At 34.3% G+C, this 20,668-nt stretch overlaps 2 protein-coding genes across 2 annotated transcripts; one reads left to right on the top strand and one right to left on the bottom strand.

Moving 5' to 3' along the window:
* Positions 1–802: 802 nt before the first annotated feature.
* LOC125838726 (homeobox protein ATH1) lies at positions 803–2,959 on the bottom strand. The gene is made up of 4 exons (XM_049517767.1): positions 1,781–2,959; positions 1,280–1,635; positions 1,061–1,121; positions 803–986 (listed from the first exon to the last, which is right to left on the bottom strand). The coding sequence occupies exons 1-4, from the start codon at positions 2,918–2,920 to the stop codon at positions 819–821; spliced, it is 1,725 nt and encodes a 574-aa protein (XP_049373724.1). The 5' UTR covers positions 2,921–2,959; the 3' UTR covers positions 803–818.
* Positions 2,960–9,066: 6,107 nt separating this feature from the next.
* Positions 9,067–10,785, top strand: LOC125838860 (uncharacterized). Its single transcript, XM_049517887.1, has 3 exons — positions 9,067–10,077; positions 10,292–10,444; positions 10,558–10,785. Exons 1-3 carry the CDS (start codon positions 9,067–9,069, stop codon positions 10,783–10,785), a joined length of 1,392 nt encoding a protein of 463 aa, XP_049373844.1.
* Positions 10,786–20,668: the final 9,883 nt, after the last annotated feature.

Raw genomic sequence — 20,668 nt, 5'->3', positions numbered from 1 at the left:
CTAAGTCCGGGAGACTAGTGATATGAATAATATGATCTCTTTTATATAACCTCCACGACAACATAACTATAGCTAGATGACATAGTACTATATGGTCACATGATGCAAGTAAAATCAACATGTATTTATTGTCCTCTTCTTGCTGGCCGGCCCCTATGGTTTTTTTCATGTTTTAGGCAAAGTACTGAAAACTTTTCTTCCCACACGAGTGAGTTGCCATCTACATTCTAGCCCAATCATACATATACTTCATAATGTTGAAAGCTACCAAATTAATTCACTTACCAAGCAAAACCGTAAGATAACGAAAGCTTTTGCTTCCACAAAATACATAATAATTACTAGTCCCTTTGTCCCAATTTATGTGACTTACTTTCTTTTTTAGTCCGTCCAAAAAAGAATGACGCATTTCTATATTAACAATTTAACTATAAAATATCTATTTTACCTTTAACGAAATGATTTACAACCACACAAATTTCTATCATTCATTTTGGACCACAAGTTTTAAAAGTCTTCCTTTCTTTCTTAAACTCTGTGTCGAATCAAACTACCTCACATAAAATGAGATGGAGGGAGTAATAGCTTTTGACATTCGACTTTACTTGATTTGACTTGATACAAAATTTATAAGGACTTCGAATTATAATAATAATAATATATAAAAACCATATTTTGGCATAGCATACAACGTGGAGTCTTAGATACAGCAGATGTACAATTGCGCAAATTTTGAGCAAAAGATCAACTAAACTAGTGATATATCTATTAACTCAAAAATATTATTATACATGATCATAATCATAATCATCATCATGTCACTTCATTGTAAATAAATGACTCTCAATAATTTTGTGATTTCTTCGATGATGGTTAGCTTCATCTTCATTTCCAGCACGAATTTTTCTTCTGTTCATCTCAGCATACATTTCCTCTATCATTGGTTTCCATAGACGAACTCGAGCATTTATGAACCAATTCGATACCTGTTCAAAGGTGTATATTAGAATTTCAATGTATCAGACAAAGTATCAACATGTATATCTGAGTTTAACTATACCTGACTCCTTGTCAATCCACTTTTTACTGCCAGCAATTGCTTCTCTGCATCCTTTGGATATCTGAAACGCGCATTGTTTTGAGCAAATTATTACATTACAAGACGAAACAGAAGCATTTCAATTAAGAGAATGTTTAGCTTTTTTGCAATAAGACAGTTAATCTAATACAACAGAACGGATTATACTTATAGTGTATATAAGTTGAGAGTCATGCTTACGGGTGAAGAAAGTTTTGAAACATCCATGCTCTCAAAACTGAGACAGATCTTTCTGGCAAGCCTCTCTGTGGCCTCCATAACTGATGATCTTTTCGTTTTAGCTGCTGAAGTGCCCACTGCTTTTGAATGAAGGATGTTTCGAATGACTTCTCTACTCCCCTTTCTCCTCCTTTGTTGAAATGTTCTCCCATTGCGAGAATGTAATTGCTTATTCTCTCCCTCAGGTTTTTGTACAAGGAGGAGATTGTTTGAAGGGCGAAACGTGCATGTATACTAGGATCCAACTCGGTCACAGCATGAAATGCAGAGACGACCATATGAATCTCATCTAAGCATTGGTTGTATTGATCGTCAACCTAAATATACGGGAAGTGCAAAGCACAACATGACATAAGATGAGTAGGCATAGAGACGAGAGCAAGCAGAGGCAAAGCAGAAGAATTTTCAAAACAGATTATTGTGTAACAACAAAAACTAACCATCAAATGCTTGTCAACTTACCACTTGCAACAAAGCTACCAGATTCTTTTTCTTTGCTTCACAATCCATCAGACCAATGATTCTATGGTCTCCATCAGGTGAATCATCGGAACTCATGGCTGCATAGCCCCTTCCAGCATCTGAATTCAAAGCAAATGAAGTATTTGCACCATTCTCCATCCCATTTCCTCGATAGGCAACCAAGTTATGATTTTGAAGTGATAACTGAGCAATTTCAGAGAGTATTTCTTGCATTACACGGAGATATCTTGATCCAGTTAAGAATTGTGAAAGGTGGACAGGTTTGTATGAACCAAAGTTTAAAGATAGATTTCTGCTGTTGCAAGAAGTTAGCTCTGAATCAAAGCGTCTTTGAGGGAAAGCATGGTTGGTTACACCGGAGCAGCTTATATCCGAGCATTGGTCCCGGATAGTAGTCCCACATGCAACAGCAGATTGTGATGTTGTGAGACTTAGACAGAGCTCGTTGCTAAATCGGGAGGATCCAGAGGGACTATCAGAACTCAAACTAGCTGTTTCTGATGAGAACCATGTGTTTGAATTCACATTTTCAGTTAATTGGAAAGGCTGAGATCCTGCTCGTCCTACAACCGTCCCAGCAATTTCCGAAACACCATCAAACTCATAGTTTCTGTAGGATCCAAATGAATGATTCAACACATTAGGATAGTCTAGACCATCAATTTTCTGGCCTTCTGCAGGATGTGATAACGGAGCCAGTACCGCTAAATTTTCAGGATTCTCATGCATGGCGTTCCTTGCAGCCATAAGATTAGCAAGAGACACTGCAGAGATTGGTATTCCCTCCATATATTGATCATCTGTGTAAGCATTACTGAGTGGATAAGAAGTACTCACTGAAAACTCTTTTATTCTGTTTCTCCCAGCCGGCAGCACATTGTGAATTGCTTCAGCGTCAACACGTCGAGGAAAATTAGGTACATTTAGAAAACCATGAGAACTGTTTACAGCTTCACCTTGCAGCATAAAAGGATAAGGAATTCCATGTCCATCCATGATATGGTTTTGTCCATCCATAATATGGTTTTGATTGTTCATACAAACTGTATCGGGAAAACTAATGGGAACAATGGTTGTATGAAGAAAATTTTCATCTATAATCCGATGAGGCTCTGCCATTTCTAGTGGGAAATTGAGTTCCACATCACTTCAGGATTTCTATGAAACAACAAAGTTAAGAGATCAAGCTAACAACAGCTGCTGGCACACAAAAGGTTCTTCCACGACCATTAAGCCTCGATAGTTCACACTTCTATACTTTTGGCTGAATAGAATTGCCTATAACAAGAAAAATGTCAATTAGCACTACTTAGATTACATCTCAAAGATTTTGTAGAAGGTTATGCATACAAGAAAAAAATTAGTATGGCGAATTAGGAAAACGAAAAAATCGCAATATGCTTACGACTGATGGATGGTATAGAATGCACCTCTACTAAATTTGATCATTTACATCCAACTAGTTGACTCAATAAAAATGCTTTAACTCAAGAGGCACTAGGGATTGAACAACTAAGGATGGACAAGACATTTTTCTCTTTTTTCTTGTTGTATAGTCATTACCATCCAACTTTTTTTTGTCTCTTTACATTGGTTTGTCTATGTTAAAAGAATAATTAGACAGAATCATATTGAAAAGTTCATGTGCCTAAATATTACTATTTCAGTACCACACCTGATCTTGAATAGCAGTAGAAAAATGGAAAACAGGCAATCTGCTTTTTGATGTGCAAAAGACAAATATAGTGATAATTAAACATACATATTTCATAACTATAACAGTCTTAACTCAGAACATACATCCATTAAATTCTGAATCCGCCACTTATAAATTCAACATTTTAAAAAACTTCCATCTAAGTTTTCAAATCTCTTAATGATGGAGATGGTTAATTTGTCAAATCCAACATAGTAAAAATCTAAGTTGCATAGACTCTTTCACTTTCCATGCCACACTGGAGTGAAATTCTCAAAAAAATTACTACTTCTGGTGAATCCGACACACACCCTTTGATATTTTCGAAGAGTCTGAACAACATGCATTAAAATAGGATATATGAAACAAACATCAGACAACCATTTCCTAGTCAGTGTGTTCTCATGTGAAAACAACAATTATCAAAGTTACTTCTCCTTTACTCACAAATAAGGTGAAAATGTTACTAACAAATATGGCACATGTCAAGTAGTAGAGAATGATAAACCAAGAATGAAACCAAAACAGATAGTTAGCTTATATGTAACTTAATAATAGTAAAGCCAAGAACATGAAAGGGTAAAAAAAAACAAATTATTTCATCACCTCATAATTGAGCTTTTAAAACACATCCAAAATATAAATAATAATAATAATAATAGTAGTAGTGAAGAAAGAAGATAACCAAGCTTGTGCCAAACTTCCACAAACAGCAGCTTCAATTCCTCTTAAAATAGAATTCCAAGGTTGTTGCCAAATCCAAATGTTGAGAAAAACTCAAAACAAATCATTGGTTTTTTTCCCTTTCTCCCCAAACAATGTTAATCAAAAGACCCTTTTTCTCCCCTTTAACAATAAAAAGAAGGAAGGGTAAAAAAAGGAATAATGGGAGGACTAGTACAATATATCAACCCCACCCCCAAAAAACTACAAAGAAAAAAAAAAAGGCAATGCAAAAAGTAAGATGTTTTGCTTGCATGAGGAAGAAAAGCAAGATTTTTATTCAGAACCCAACACCCAAGAAACTCAGAAAATTCAGAATCACCATCTTCCTCACAAACACATTATTTTATTTTATTCTTAAAAAAAAAAAGGGTTTCTTTATTTTTTGGGTTATTATCCAAAGGGCATTTTTTTTTTCATTAATAAATCACAAAGAAAAAGCAAGGAAAGAGAGTGTTTTTATTTTGTGTGTGTGAGAGTGAGAGTAGTGTTAAAAGCCAAAAAATGTGCTTGTTGGTTTTGCAGAGAGCAGCTGAGAGATGAATAATTACATGGATTTATGGACCCATTATGAAAAGATAGTGTGAGAGAAGAGCCACACAAACGCAAAAAATCATTCACACTTCATGCAATACTATACATTACTCTATATTTTGCAAATACATACAATAGTGACTGTCAAAAGGCAAGCAGTGCCAGATTTAGAGGCCATTTGGTTTGGATTCTACCAAATATAACATTACACTAAGTATGTAGGACTTGTATATTCTATGCTCTCGAGACGTCACTTGTAGAATATTATATTGAGTATGTTATTGTTATAGTATAATTTATACGTACTAGAAAAAAGAAAAGTTTAAGCATCTCTGTGAAATTTAGTTGTAGGCCTCCAATTCTATTGAAACAGTCATGTTTATGAGGTAGTCCTGTTTCAACTGAGCATACAAACGCATGATAAAGTGTTTTTATTAAATATTTTCAATTTAAATTTTGAAAAAAAAAATAATTGTGTGTATTATGTAAATAAATTAAAATATGTCATCTACACATTCATGTTAATAAGTTGTAAAATCTCAATCTTTTTTTAGTTGAGATTGAAGAGTATAACTAAAGAAAACGATTTTATTTAATTAACTTAATTACATAAGAATATGCGCAATTGAAAAATAAACGAGAAGTAGTTAATAGGAACACTTTGAGTGTGTTCGATAAGAATGAAAATATTCTTTTGAAAAATAATTGAGTTTTTTAACTTATTTTCTTATGTTTTGATAGCAAAAAGTATTATTCTAATTATTTTTTAAATATATAATCTAGACAAATTAAATGAGTTTAGAAGAGTTTTAGCATATGTACATTAAATTTTAACTAAGGTAAGTCATGATATTCATCCTTATTTGTAGATTCTTCCATCATCTGGGTTAGGAGAAGAAAATTGAGGCACCCCATGCACGAGGTTGTCCTCCATATTGTTTTAAACTCGATTTTTATATATAAATGTTACAATAAAATCAGTGTTATATAGATAATAATAATAATAATAATAATAATAATAATAATAATAATAATAATAATGCTACTATAAATTAGAACAATTAGAAAAATAATGCTACTAATCACCCCTTTAACTTTGAAAAAGGATAAAGGTGTTATTACATGAGTGATCAAATTGATGAAGTCTCTCCGATATTATATTCCACAAAATATAGATTTTATGTTAAAAAAAATATTCTCGATACTATTATAACGAAGTTTGATTATATTTAAGAACAAAAAAGAATGCTTTAGAGTCATAACACTCTTCATTATCATTCGAAGTACAGAATTTTTGGTGCACCCATTTACTAATTAAATTTCTTTATATGTATTCAACACTTCGATGAAATTTCTGGTTATAATACCGCTGTTCTGTTGGACTTTTAGTCGGAAACTTTAATTATTATTTTTTATGAAAATGGCTTTCAAAAATTTTTCATTTTACATTAGTGATAAAATTAAATTACTGCTAAATATGAAAATTTAAGACATCAAAAACAAAACTACTATATAAAATAGGAGAAGAAAAGTATAATTTGAGTAGGGATGGCAAAATCAAATCCAACCCGTTCAATTCGGCCAACTCATTTAAGATGACCCGTCCATTTATTAGTTCAACCCATTTCAACTCATTAAAAATTGGATTGATATGTAATTCGAATTTACTCATGAAAAATCTTATCAAAATATTTTTTTTTTTTTTTTTTCAATTTAATATGCTATATATAGTCATAATAAAGAAAAAACAATTTTATTAGGTACTAAAATAGTTTAAAAGAACAAATAAAATAATTAGGCTTGGTAAAAAATTGAATTGGGTTGAGTCTTGACTTATAATATAACCCACCTGGTTCCATTTTGACCCAAGTAAATTTGTATCGAATTGAGTCTTGACCCGATTATTCTCTTTAACTCATTGTAACTCGTTTAAATTGCACTCAACCCGCTCAATTATCACTCCTGAATTTGAGCATAATAATATAATATGTGAACCAAACAAAATATGATGTATGTCTGTGAAGGTAAGGTGTTACTACACCACTCCTACTAGTTGATGGTAGGCAAGCAGTGCAGTTCCACTCATTTCTTCTTGCAGCCTTTACTTATCAGAGGGCCCATTCCTTTTCACAGGCCCCCCTCTTTCTCTCTGCTATTTCTGCAATAATTATCAGAACCAAACATATCTGGATTCCCCTTAATTCTGTTGAAACTCCTGTACATTGCACTGTTTATTCTTGCCAAGCAAATTTTCTCTACACACCTAAAAAGTCACCTGCTTTTTTAACCCAAATGAGAAAAGAGTAAACAAAGTAAAAGAAAAACATACTTTCATTGCTTGATTCAAACAACTAAATGGTTATGGCAAATAAATGAAAATGATGGAATGAATAGTAAAACAGTATGGCCTCTGTAAGACTCTACTACTACTACTTTTTAATAGCAGTACAACTTTTGTCTTCTTATGATTATTATTATTTCATTTTATTAGAAAAATAGATTTTAAATATTACGCGATATGAATCTGAATTAATTTGAATAGGGGGAGAGAGAAAATTGAAATAATGATGATGCAAGCAAAGTTGGAGTTTTTAGCAGAGAAGATCTGATGGAGAGATCTTTGACGAATTTATTGGTGCAATTACCATCCCTATCTACTTATTTTGTTGGCATTGTACCTGTACGGTCGACACTCGTTTTCTTTTACTGGATTTAAATAAGTAACACAAGTGGACAATCCCACGGGTGCAATACTAGTAAAACTTTCTTAATAAAAAAATATCTCTGACCCCCTTCATCATTGATTTTATTTTTGGTAACAATTAGCTTTCCAAATATATTCAAAAGGAATAATTTATTTATTTATTAGCTTTTTTATGTGGAGGAAACATTTTTAGATGTAAAAATGACATAAATTAGATTTTTTGTAAGTGGCATGCAAAACTAGCTCTTCCAATATTTGTTTATTGAAATTTTTGTTATGAGTGAATTGGACATGAAAAAATATTGAGTTTGGCGTAATTATTTACAAACTTATAAGAAAATATCACGCTACAAAATCCTAAAATATTGTAGAAGCTTTATGGTTAAGAATTACGAGAAAACTAGCTAGACAATTTTTGTATGTTACTAAACTTATTTACATTTTTCTCTTCCTTCTTTGGTCTTCTACCGACCATTAATGTATGTTCTCCTCTTGCTCCTCCTTCTCCTCATCTTTCTTTTGAATCATTTTGAACCAATGATATATTGAAAGACTCAAAACATTAAGAGGAATTTATATATATATATATATATATATATATATATATATATATATATACATTTTATTTTTTTTGGGATTGTTTTTTAAAAAAAAATTATAATCACCATTGGCAACTAACACCGTTATACTTTATCTGCAATTACCAATCACCTCTACCATCACAATCATTATAATCGTCAACCATCAGGGGCGTATGTACATGAAGGGGAGGGGGTTCACATGCACCCATCCTCCCCTTCCTAACCCCTATATAATACTACTATTTTTCTAATTATCTTTTTAATTTGTATTGGTGAACCCAAGGTTAAAAAGAATACTCTAGTATATTGATAAGTAAGTACAAATAGGGGGGTGCATAACTTATAGATTTGTGGTTCAATTTTTTCTATCCACATTAATATTTTTAATTTTTAATTAATATAACAAAATGTGCCACTTTTCATAGATCTTTTTAATAATTTATAAATAAAAAGAGGTTCAAATACCCATATTTTTAGGTTGCATTAGCTATGTCTAGACCTTAAGCTAGAAGTGTCAATAAAGTCAAATTATATTTTTTACTTTCTTTTTCTCCTTTCCTTCTTTATTTAGACGTTTTTCTTATTTATTTTTTTAACTTTTTCTTTTGACTTTTCAAAGCCCTAAACTAAAAGGTAAAAAGGAGTAAAGACATCATTTTGTTCATCTTTTGGCTTCATTCCACATTTCCACTTTGTTGTTCATGGTGAAGTAGAAGTGAGATTTGAGAACAAGTAACAAGGTATGTTATCTAAAAAAAATAATTATTTATTAATGTACTTTATTTGTTTTATATGTTTTTCTTGATTTATGAAATGGTTCCATTATTTGATTGCTTGAATATTTAAATTTATAAGAATTTCTTGATTTCTAAATAGTTATCTAATAATTGTGATTCTTTTATTAGTAAACTTGTTATTTGTGCTAATATTTTTTTAAAATTATTTTGTTTTTATAAGATTGAATAGAAGTGTGAATATTTAATTTTGTAGGTAAAATAATTCTTACAATCAATTTATCAAATCACAGATGGATAAGTTTCTCATCAAGTTACCAAAGCCAAAAGATGGCCAACCAAGTTCTAGCTCTAATCAACCATTTGTGAGTTCACAAGTTGCTCCGGAAGTTCAAAGTCATACAAATTCTTTTCCACTTTCAAATATGGATAATATGCTTGATTTTAAATCTCTGAAAGCAGATTCCAAAGATCGAATGCCTATTTCATTTTATTGTCCTAATATTCGAGATGCGATAAGGAGGTATTACATTCAAAAAAAGCCATGTAAACCTATTGATCATATCTTCCCTAAAACTAAGTTTGGAGATAAAATGCGTCAATTTCGACCAACTTGGTTTAAGAGAAGATCTCAATGGTTGGACTATAGCATTAAAGCAGACACAACATTTTGTTTGTGTTATTATTTGTTCAAGAATGAACTTGAAAGTCGAGGAAATGCCGGAGATTCATTTACAAGAGATGGTTTTAGGTGTTGGAACAAAGCTTTAGAAAGATTCAAAAAACATGTTGGTAAGGTAAATAGTATCCATCATAAATGTTTCAATAGGATGCAAGATTTGAAAAACCAACGACAATCGATCCAATCTTCTTTTGACAAGCAAAGTGAAAAGGCAAGAAGTGATTATCGGATGCGTTTAAATGCCTCAATTGATGTAGCAAGATTTCTCTTGACATCGGGATTTTCATTTCGTGGACATGATGAAAGTGAAGGTTCTGAATATAAGGGTGTTTTTCTTGAACTTTTGAAATGGTATGGGGATAGAAGTTTTGATGTGGAAAAAGTAATATTAGGTAATGCTCCACAAAATGATATGATGATTTGTCCGACAATTCAAAAAGATATTGTGGAGGCTTGTGCTAAAGAAACAACTAAGGCTATCATTGAAGACTTGGACGGTGATTATTTTGGAATATTAGTTGATGAATCAAAGGATGTTTCTCATAAGGAGAAAATGGCTCTAATTTTGAGATATGTCAACAAAAGTGGAATGGTGATAGAGCGATTCTTGGGTATTGTCCACGTAAATGATACATCTTCTCAATCATTAAAAAATGCAATTTATTCTTTGCTTTTGGATCACTCATTATGTACATCCAAAATACGTGGTCAAGGTTATGATGGGGCTAGTAATATGCAAGGAGAAATAAATGGTCTCAAGTCTTTGATTTTACAAGAGACGTCGTCTGCATATTTTATTCACTGTTTTGCTCACCAATTGCAATTGGCACTTGTAGGTCTTTCCAAAAAGAATTCGGATGTGGATAATTTTTTTTTATGTTCTCACTAATATTTTGAATACTATTGGAGCTTCATTTAAACGCAGAGATTCACTTCGACAACATCAAGAAGATAAGTTAGAAGAGTTGCTTAAGTTCATACAGTGCAAGGTTTGAATCAAGAACGTGGCCTCCAACGACCGGGTGATACTCGTTGGGGGTCTCATTTTAAAACCTTGGACAATTTCCTGATTCTTTTTTCTTCAATTGTTAATGTGCTTAAGGATATGAAACATGATTGTCCATATCATCTTGATAGATTTGCGGCAGAAAATCTTTTGAGCAAGATTCATGAATTTGAATTTGTCTTTATGTTGCACTTGATGTTTAAGGTGTTGCTATTGACGAATGAGTTGAATAAAGTTTTACAAAAGAAAGATCAAGATATCGTTAATGCTATGGGATTGCTTGACCTTTCAAAGAAACGATTACCAATGATGAGAGAGGATTAATGAGACTCTATGATGGATGAGGTTAGCTTATTTTGTGGTAAACATGGAATTTCAATTCCCAAAAAAAATGAAGACTACTCTAATGGGAAGTCCAAGCGTAAGAGGTCCAATATTTCATATTTGCATCACTTTCGTGTGGAAGTATTTTATGCCATCATTGGTTTGGCACTTCAAGAACTCAATAATCGTTTTGATGTGGTGACTAGTGACTTGCTCCTCGGTATGGCTAGTTTGAGTCCGGTTGATTCATTTGCTAATTTTCACAAGGATATGATAATGAAACTAGCCGAGTACTATCCAAGTGAGTTTGGTGATAAAGAGCTTCGGAAACTCAATTTTCAACTTGATGATTTTATTGTCTATTCTCAAAAGTGTGATAGCAAGTTTCTCAACTTGAAGGGAATCAATGATCTTGTAAAAGTGATGATAGAGACAAAACTAGATCAAACTTGGTCACTTGTGTATCTACTTGTGAAGCTAACTTTGATTATTCCTGTTGCTACCGTAAGCGTGAAAAAAGCTTTCTCATCAATGAAATACATAAAGAATGATTTGCGTAATAGGATGGATGAAGATCTTTTGAATGGTTGTTTAGTTTGCTATATAGAGCGTAGTATATTTTAAAATGTAAGTAATGATGCCATTATTGACCGTTTTCAAAATATGAAAACTCGTCGAGGACAATTGTAAGTGAATGATGTTTTTTGCTAATATATTACTATATAAAGATTGATACTACCTACTTGCTTGTCAACTTGTTCTCACCGTAAAATTTATATAATTGAATTAATTGTCTATTTTGAAGATAATGGTGCCCCCATGTTCTTGAGATCCTGGATACGCCTCTGTCAACCATCAATCACTTCTATCATCACAATCGTCAATGGCAACTAACAACATTATAAACCACTAATGGCAACGACTACTATATATACCTATCAACCTCATTATTACAATTGTCATCATCATTGTCGTTAACTATCACCAACACATAGTCAACTACCATACATTGCGTTTAGTCATCACCACAATCCCCACCATCACTATCAATTACTACCACTATGTGATCAATCCCTACTATCAAACACCTCCACCATAACAACTAGTATAGCCATCAACAACCACAAACACTCGTTAACCACCACATATTATAACGACCTTCACTATAGAAAAGGTCGAGATTTTATTTTTGTGTTTAAATCAGTTTTTTGTCCATGTCTTGGTATGCCAATGATGACATTTTTAAGAGTTAAGATTTTCGTTGCTTGAGGTAAGTGATTTCAATCCATCTTTCCCTTCTGTAATTCATTTTTATTCATAAAATGGAAGGGTAATTTCTTCATAGAACTTTATGGATTAAATCCTAGGGTTATAATTGTTGGGAAAGAATGTAAAGTTAGGGTATTTATGCATGTTTTTGATTATTTTTTATTGGATTTGATCTTTAAGCATGAAGTTGTGGGTTCAAACTTTAATTTCGGTATTGAGGAATCTTGAAACCCCATGAAATTGGGTTGATCATGAAAATCTTCAATTTAATAAAATAACTTGTTAACAATTCGTCAAAGCTTTTAAAAGGTAGAATGAGGTGGGTTTAAATACACAAGACCTTCTATAAATAGGATATTAAAGAGACCTTATATTTTGTATGTATTAGACTTTGAGCGTTCTAAGGCATTGAGAAAAGAAAAAAAAACTACGATAATTAAACTTGTTCGTTTTTAATTTGTCGATTGAGGTAGGTTACAATTTACTTAGAGTTAGACTTTACTTAGTTATCAATATGTAATGTGAATTGTATCGCATGTTGATTGATCTGCGAACATAGTTGTTCTTGTTTTGATGAAATTAAGTGTTGTTGGTAAGATCTAACATGCAAAATTGTTGAATTGATTATTCATTGATAATATGAATTATGAATTTGTAATTATTCTATAACGTGGTGATGTTATGAATAATGATATTGTGGCTATGTGTAATGACATGTTTTCATTGTTTTGGAAAAGCCAATAGGAAAAGAATTTGGGCCAGAAAACTTTTGAGTAGTGACTTGAAAAATTGTAGCCTAGTCCAGATTTGAACGAAATATGAGTCAGGTAAGGTATAGGGAAATATGGTAATGAATGGGGGATCTAATTATAAATTTGATCACATGAATGTATAGCTAACACGTTAAGAAGCTCGTACGACTTTACAGAATCGAATTCAGGCGAGTAGAACTCCTAAAACTGATATTGGTGTGAAATGGTAATTTCTGAACGTCAAGGATTGAAGGTGTGTTGTGAACAAATTCCAAGCTCCTGTCTCTTGTGCAAGCCGCCAGAGCGGGGCCGCTGTAGTGGGACAGTCGTGACTTCAATCGGGGAAAAACCCCAAAAACATTATTTTTCTGCAAAACTTCGTTCTTAAAAGCTAAGGAACGACCCAAGGAGATTTCTTGATAGTTTACCACAACTTTTGGTGCTAAAGGTAAGGATTTTACTCACCTAATCCATTTTTCGATCCGTAAAACTTAGATTCTTGGGTAATTATCATTGGGGAAAGGTTTTGGCCTGAAGTTGATGGTGAGAAAAAGCCTTAGATGCACGTTAGGATCATGGGTTTGGTCTTGGGTTATTGGGTTGTTATATTCCGAGTAAATTAGACCTTAATTATTGATCATTGCATTAAATTACTCGTTTGTAGATCAAGAACAACCGGAAAGAATCTGGAAAGGGAAGGCTCAATTGTCTTAGGATGATTCAAGCTTGGTTTCGAGGTAGGTGATGGTTTGGTTTTCTGTTGTGTGATATATGCTGGATAATTGTTTCATTGTATGCATGCATGTATGTCAATAGGGAATGCGAATCAATCTAATGAAATGATGATGTGTGTCTCAATACATGTCATAAACCTGTTACTTGATTGTAGGATAATGAGTATTGTTCATTATGGATGTGATTGTGACTGTGGTTGTGTTGACTGGATCAGATGTCATGTTTCGACACATATATTGAATCGGGTGTCACGTTCTGATACATAAATTGGATCGGATGTCACGTTTCGACACATATATTCGATTGGGTGTCAGTTTCGACACATATATTCGATTGGGTGTCAGTTTTGACACATATATTCGATTGGGTGTCAGTTTCAACACATATATTGGATCGGGTGTCATATTCCGACACACTAACAATTTGGGTGTGGGTTCAATGAGAGAACCACTTGTTATTATTATGTTCTTATTTACCTGTCATTTATATTGGGAATTGTATGTTATTTCTAAATGATGATTGATCTATGCATTTTGTATATATGTGCTTACTGTGTTGTAATTGTTCGTTGTATGTATTGTGCTTATGAGAGTAGCCGTGTGATCCGACCAGTACACTGTAGTTGTGTACTGATACTGCACTTGTTCTTTCTTTGTCGAGTACAGGGCATCTTCAGGCCGCTACTAACAGACCTCAGTTAGGTGACTATTGAGTGTGATCAAATTCAAGGGTGAGCAAGTTCTTTCATGCTCCCATGGATCTTTCTTGTTTAAGTCCACTATTTTTGGATTCAAACTATTTGTTTAAAGTGTTTTGTTTAGTTTTTGGGGTTGCGCCCCCATTTTCTTAGACTTGTTAGTTAATCAGAGTTTTGGTATAATGACTTTCAGTTCTAGGGGTTGAATTTCCGCAGTAGTTATGTTAGTCGATTTGTTAAACTTTCGGAGTTTATAGGAGCTCCATATTTCCTTAGTCATTTAAACATGCTTTCGTATCTTTAAATGTTCTAGTTTTCGTTAAGTTGCTTAATTGGCTTGTAGTAATGGTTCTCCCATCGAAGGGTTAGTGTGAGTGTCAATCACGATGATCTGGGTCATGACAAAGTTGGTATCAGAGCCCTAGATTTGTTGATCTCATTGTTCCAAAACGAATCTAGTAAGTCTTGCGAAATGGTACATAGACGTTTGTAATTTTCTTTGAGAGGCTGTAGGACTTTAGGAAAACTCATTTATTTCTTTCCTTCGTGCTATTACTTGAATCCAATTGGTATCTAGGTGATACAAATTCGTATATTTCCTCGTTCACTCTATGGTCAGAACTAGAGCAACAGTAGTGGTAACACCAACACTAGCAAGAGAGGATGCGTCCTTCCAAATAAGCATGTTTCCCCGATTAATGTGGGCATGTAAAGACTAGTGACCAACATGATCTTTTCTTAAGTTTTTAAAGTTGAAAGTCTCATTCTTCATGGGTACGAAATATGAAGATGTTTAGGATTTCCTTGTTGACTGTCATGAGTTGCTTCATAAGATAAATATAGTGGAGATGTTTGGGGTTGAGTTTGTGACATATCAATTCCAGAGAGATACCAAAATGTGGTGGTTGTCTCATGTTGAGTACCGACTAGTAAATGCACTACTTATGACTTAGAAACATTTTATAACTTTCTTTATGGAGAAGTATATACCCTGAACTTTGAGGGATAGAAGGAGATATAAGTTTATGAACATAGAGCACATTTGTTGCTTTGTGAAGTGATTAAGGTCAAATTTAGAGTTTCAAGCTTATAGGTGACAATATTCAAGAAGTTTTGTAAGGGACGGTTGGATAATGAACACCATTACTTTGGAAAATGCATTTAGTATTGTTGTCATAACATGTATGGATTACTTAGTAAATGATGATATTATATTACGATAATTGAAGTTAGAATCTCTACTGCGATTTCCTAGTTTAAGTGTATATCAAAGAGGGTCATGATACGACTACTACAATAGCAGCGATGCTTACTTAGTTAAGTTATTAAGTGTGTTAAAATTGTGGAGAATCTGGGCATATGAGGAGGAAATCAGCGAGGCTGTGGAGGCTGGGGAAATGGTAATGCAGATGGGGGAGCAGTGCCGCCAGGTAAGGTGGTTGCCCACCAAGATGACAAGGCTCAATTTTATGCCTTTCTGGGCAAGTCCAAGGTTGAGGTGTCTGATGCAGTGGTCACAGGTGCTATTCTTGTCTGTGACCAAATGACTACCGTTTTGTTTGATTCGGGTTCTACTTATTCATATGTGTCAGTTCAGTTTGCCTTGGGATTTGATGCGGTTTGTGATTTGTTAGATTTCCCCATCCATGTTTCTACCCCAGTTGGAGAGACAGTTATAGTCACCTAGGTATATCGTGCTTGTCCTGTTCTGTTTATGAGTTTTCAGACTTGGGCTGATTTGGTTATTTTGGATATGACTGACTTCGATATAATCTTAGACATGACTTTGTTCTCCCCCTATTGTGATGTGTTTAATTGTAATGCTAAGTTTGTGACTCTAGAGATACCGTAGGGAAAAGTTAGAGTGAGAAGGGGTGTACAAGCCTAAGTCAGCTAAGGTTATATCTTTCGTTCGAGCTAGGAAACTGGTGGGGCAGGGTTGTTTAGCATATTTGGCTCATATTCGAGATGTTGATGCTGAGTCTCCCTCTATTAAGTCTATTTATGTAGTGTCTGAATACAAGGAAGTGTTTTCTACCGATTTGCTTGGTATGCCTCCGGATAGAGATATATATTTCTGCATTGACTTGGAACCTGGCACTCGCCCCATCTCCATTTCTCCTTATCGCATGGCTTCGACAGAATTGAGAGAGCTTAAAGCTCAAATCCAGGAGTTTCTTGATAAATATTTCATTCATCCTAGTGCTTCACTGTGGGGTGCTCCTGTCTTGTTTGTTAAGAAGAAGGATGCTAGAATGAGGACTAGTGATTTTATCTTAAGCCATAAAGGAGTGGATTGATATCGAAATGAGAAGCTTACGGATAAAGAAAATCTCATTGAGTATACTTGGGTGAAGGCAATTGAAGATTTTAGTAAGAAAGTGCGTATAAAATTGGGTTAGTCCTTTGAATTTGATGGGTACACTTGAGTTTGAGGTGTCATGTTGATGAAAGGTTTACTTCGTAGTGATAGTAATGGTTGACTGAGCGTAATAGTAATAAGAGTTCGTGATGGATTGTGATGGGATACAACTATATAATAACATTGTTGGTTAAGTGAATTTTGTATAGTATTTACGACTTGCGAGTATCTAAGGTTGTGGTTTCCTAATATCTGGTGAGTAACATGGTTGTATGGAAAGTTTTAAGAGATGGTAGGACACCACTCGAATAGAATTTAAAAAAGCTAGAGTCATAATAAAGAAAAAATAGTGGGATGCAGTACAACCTTCGAGAGAGGCGAGAGCAAAAATATTTTATTTGATTGTAAAGGCTATAAAGGTATCTTCAGAGGGGAGAAAATTGGGTTCAGAGGCACGTGAATTCATTTGTTTGTTGTGGCTATGGTAATAGTATCACGAGTTCATCAGATGGGTTAAAAACTATTGGAAAAGACTTGAGAAAAGAATGTTCAGACATTAGCTCGAGTGTGATGATAAATGCTCTGTTTTTGTTTTTGAGTTAGTAATGAGTTTGATTGAATTTTTAGCAAAGAATATTGTAAGATCGGTGGAGATGTGATCAATGATAATCGAAGATCCATAAATTCATAAAAATCTTCAAGGTACAAGCTAATGTTGATAGATAAAGGAATTGTGTTATATAGTTGAATTTACAATTCAGATTTTTCATTGTAAGTCTACATTCATGGTGATATATTTTGTCAAGGTATGAATTGGCAAGGTGAGAAATGATCAATTGAAAGGACTTACACCTGCGTTGAGTCGTAAAGTTTATTATTGTTGATTGTTAAGTACCTAAGAAAGGTTTTCATTTAAAAGTGTTGGTTTATAGTAAGGTAACTGGTCGGAGTGTTTATGATGGTTGTTAGTATTGAGAGTGTGGGAATCAGTGGAATGATGTGAATAGTACGTGGAGTCAACTGAATGGAAAGGGCTGGTATCAGGTCTTCGAAAGAAAACCTTTAGTTCTATTCAATAATTATTCCTTAAATTCTTATGTGACCATCTATTTCATTTTGTACATGGTTGTGAGTATGATTCACTAGCTATACTCACGTGTGTTTTCACTTTTGTGGGTGGATCCTTAGTGGTGGATCAGGTGTACCGATCCTGCCATGTTCTCTTGGTAGAATGTGGGGATCATTGGGTCCAATTCTACTATTCTTAAGGATAATCTACAATCACAATTACTAAATCTAGCATTTCGATAGTGTTGTTAGGGAGTTTGTATGCTTGGACATATCCCTCAATAAGTATATGTTGTCTAAAGATCAAATTTTTATAACTTAAGCTCATGGGAATTTATGTTGTGGGATGGAGATGTTGTTAAGAACTATGATTGTTTGGGTATTATGAGTGTGTTTTGGTTGGTTCAGTTTCACTTCTAATTGTAGCGAGTATTGATTTGAAATTTTATCATGCTTAAGTGCGAAAGGATTCATCCTGATGATTATGTCAAGGTCGTTGATAACATGTTGCAGACGTGTGTATGAACAAATTTGGTGGTTGTTGGGAATCAATTTTGTTGTTAGTTAAGTTTACATACGATAATATTTATCACTCGAGTATTGAGATGACTTCATTGAGGCATTGTATGAGAGGATGTGTAGATATTCAATTGGTTGGTTTGAGGTTAGAGAGGTGAAACCCTTATGGGGTTGATTTGGTGAAAAATGCTTAAGATAAGGTGAGAAACATCCAAGCTAAGCTTCTAGCAGTCCAGAGTCGACAAAAAAAATATGTAGACCGTAAGGTAAGGGACATGACATTTCAGACTGGTGAGAAAGTCTTTCTAAAAGTGTCACCCATGAAAGGGGTGATGCGATTCGGCAAAAAGGGCAAGCTTAGTCCTCGATACGTTGGACCATTTGAGATCCTTGACTGTGTAGGGCCAATGGCTTATAGATTGGCTTTACCCCAAGCTTACCTGGAGTTCATCCAGCGTTTCATGTGTCCATGTTGAAGAAGTATCATGGGGATGGAGATTGCATCATTAAGTGGGACTCAGTTTTGTTAAACAAAGAACTTCATTATGAAGAAGATACAGTTGAAATTCTTGATCGTGATGTCCGGAAGCTTTGGACCAAGGAGATAAAGTCCGTGAAAGTTCAATGAAAGCATCGTTCGGTTGAGGAAGCTAATCGATAAACCGAAAAGGACATGCGAGACAGGTATCCCTAGTTATTCGACGATTCAGGTACCACTCTACGTTCGCCTTGGTGCTTTTCACTTAGTTTGTCACTCGAGGACGAGTGATGGATAAATTGGTATCTATTGTAACGACTTGTTCCTCCTGTTATGGAAAAACCAATGGGAAAATAATTTGGGCCATAAAACTTTTGAGTAGTGACTTGAAATATTGTATCCTAGTTGTGAATTTGATCACATGAGTAGATAACTAAGACGTTAAGGACCTCGTACGACTTTACTGAATCGAATTCAGGCGAGTAAAAGCCCTGAAACAAATATTGGTGTAAAAGGGTAGTTTCTGAACGTTAAAGGTTGAAGGTGTATTGTGAAATGGGAGCTTGGAACTCAAATTCCGAGTTTCTGTCTCTGTGCAAGCCGCCAGAGCGGGGTTAATCCCGCCAGAGCGAGGACGCTGTAGAGGATTGGGTTCCGATGTAGCGGGACAGTCGCGACTTAAATCGGAGAAAACCCCAAAAATATTATTTTTCTGCAAAACTTCGTTCTTAAGAGCTAAGGAACAACCCATGGCATTTTATTAACAATTTTCCACGACATTTGGTGCTAAAGGTAAGGATTTTACTCCCCTATTCCATTTTTCGATCCATTAAACTTAGATTCTTGGGTAATTATCATTGGGGGAGTGGTTTGGCCTGAAGTAGATGGTGGGAAAAAGCCTTAGATACACGTTAGGATCATGGGTTTGGTCTTGGGTTATTGGGTTGATTTATTCCGGGTAAATTAGACCTTAATTATTAATATTTGCATTAAATTACTCGTTTGTAGACCAAGAACAAGCGGAAAAGAATCCGAAAAAGGGAGGGCTCAAGTGTCTTTGGAGGATTCAAGCTTGGTTTCGAGGTAGGTGATGGTTTGATTTCCTGTTGTGTGATACATGTCGGATAATTGTTTCATTGTATGAGTGCATGTATGTGAATAGGGAATGCGAATCAATCTAATGAAATGATGATGTGTGTCTCAATACTTGCCATGAAGCTGTTACTTGATTGTATGATAATGAGTATTATTCATTATGGATGTGATTATGACTATGGTTGTGCTGGCTGGATTCAGTGTCACGTTCCACCACATATATTTGATCGGGTGTCATATTCCGACACATATATTTGATATGGTGTCACGTTCTGATACATATATTGAATCAGGTGTCACGTTTCTACACATATATTGGATCGGGTGTCACGTTCCGACGCATATATTTGATCGGGTGTCTCGTTCTGACACATTAACAGTTTGGGCGTGGGTTCCATGAGAGAACCACTTGTGATTATTATGTTCTTGTTTACCTGTCATTGATATTGGGGAATTCTATGTTGTTCCTAAAATGATGATTGATCTATGTATTATGTATATGTGTGCTTACTGTGTCGTAATTTTTCATTGTATGTATTGTGCTTATGAGAGTAGTCGCGTGATCCTAACAGTACACTGTGGTTGTGTACTGATACTGCACTTGCTCTTTCTTTGTTGAGTACATGGCATCTTCAGGCCGCTACTAACAGACCTCAGTTAGGTGACTATTGATTGTGACCAGATTCAAGGGTGAACCAGTTCTTTCAGGCTGCCATGGATCTTTCTTGTTTAAGTCCACTCATTTTGGACTCAGACTATTTGTTTAGGGTGTTTTGTATAGGTTTTCTTAGACTTGTTAGTTAATTAGAGTTTTGGTACAATGACTTTCAGTTCTAGGGGTTAAATTTCCGCTAGAGTTATTATATTAGTCGATTTGTTAAACTTTCGGAGTTTATGGGAGCTCCATA

The sequence above is a fragment of the Solanum verrucosum genome, unplaced genomic scaffold (genome assembly GCF_900185275.1).
Source record: "Solanum verrucosum unplaced genomic scaffold, falcon-dt-bn FXZP01000182.1, whole genome shotgun sequence".
Taxonomy (NCBI): domain Eukaryota; kingdom Viridiplantae; phylum Streptophyta; class Magnoliopsida; order Solanales; family Solanaceae; genus Solanum; species Solanum verrucosum.
Note: the sequence above shows the minus strand (reverse complement) of the source record. Positions and strands in the feature narration are given on the sequence as shown.

Coding starts and splice junctions, on each gene's coding strand:
- LOC125838726 (XM_049517767.1), bottom strand. CDS start 2,920: ATGGCAGAGCCTCATCGGATTATAGATGAAAATTTTCTTCATACAACC. Junction 1,636..1,780: donor TGGTAGCTTTGTTGCAAGTG/GTAAGTTGACAA, acceptor CCGTATATTTAG/GTTGACGATCAATACAACCA. Junction 987..1,060: donor GTGGATTGACAAGGAGTCAG/GTATAGTTAAAC, acceptor ACCTTTGAACAG/GTATCGAATTGGTTCATAAA.
- LOC125838860 (XM_049517887.1), top strand. CDS start 9,067: ATGGATAAGTTTCTCATCAAGTTACCAAAGCCAAAAGATGGCCAACCA. Junction 10,078..10,291: donor GATTCTTGGGTATTGTCCAC/GTAAATGATACA, acceptor TGGCACTTGTAG/GTCTTTCCAAAAAGAATTCG. Junction 10,445..10,557: donor TTAAGTTCATACAGTGCAAG/GTTTGAATCAAG, acceptor AATGTGCTTAAG/GATATGAAACATGATTGTCC.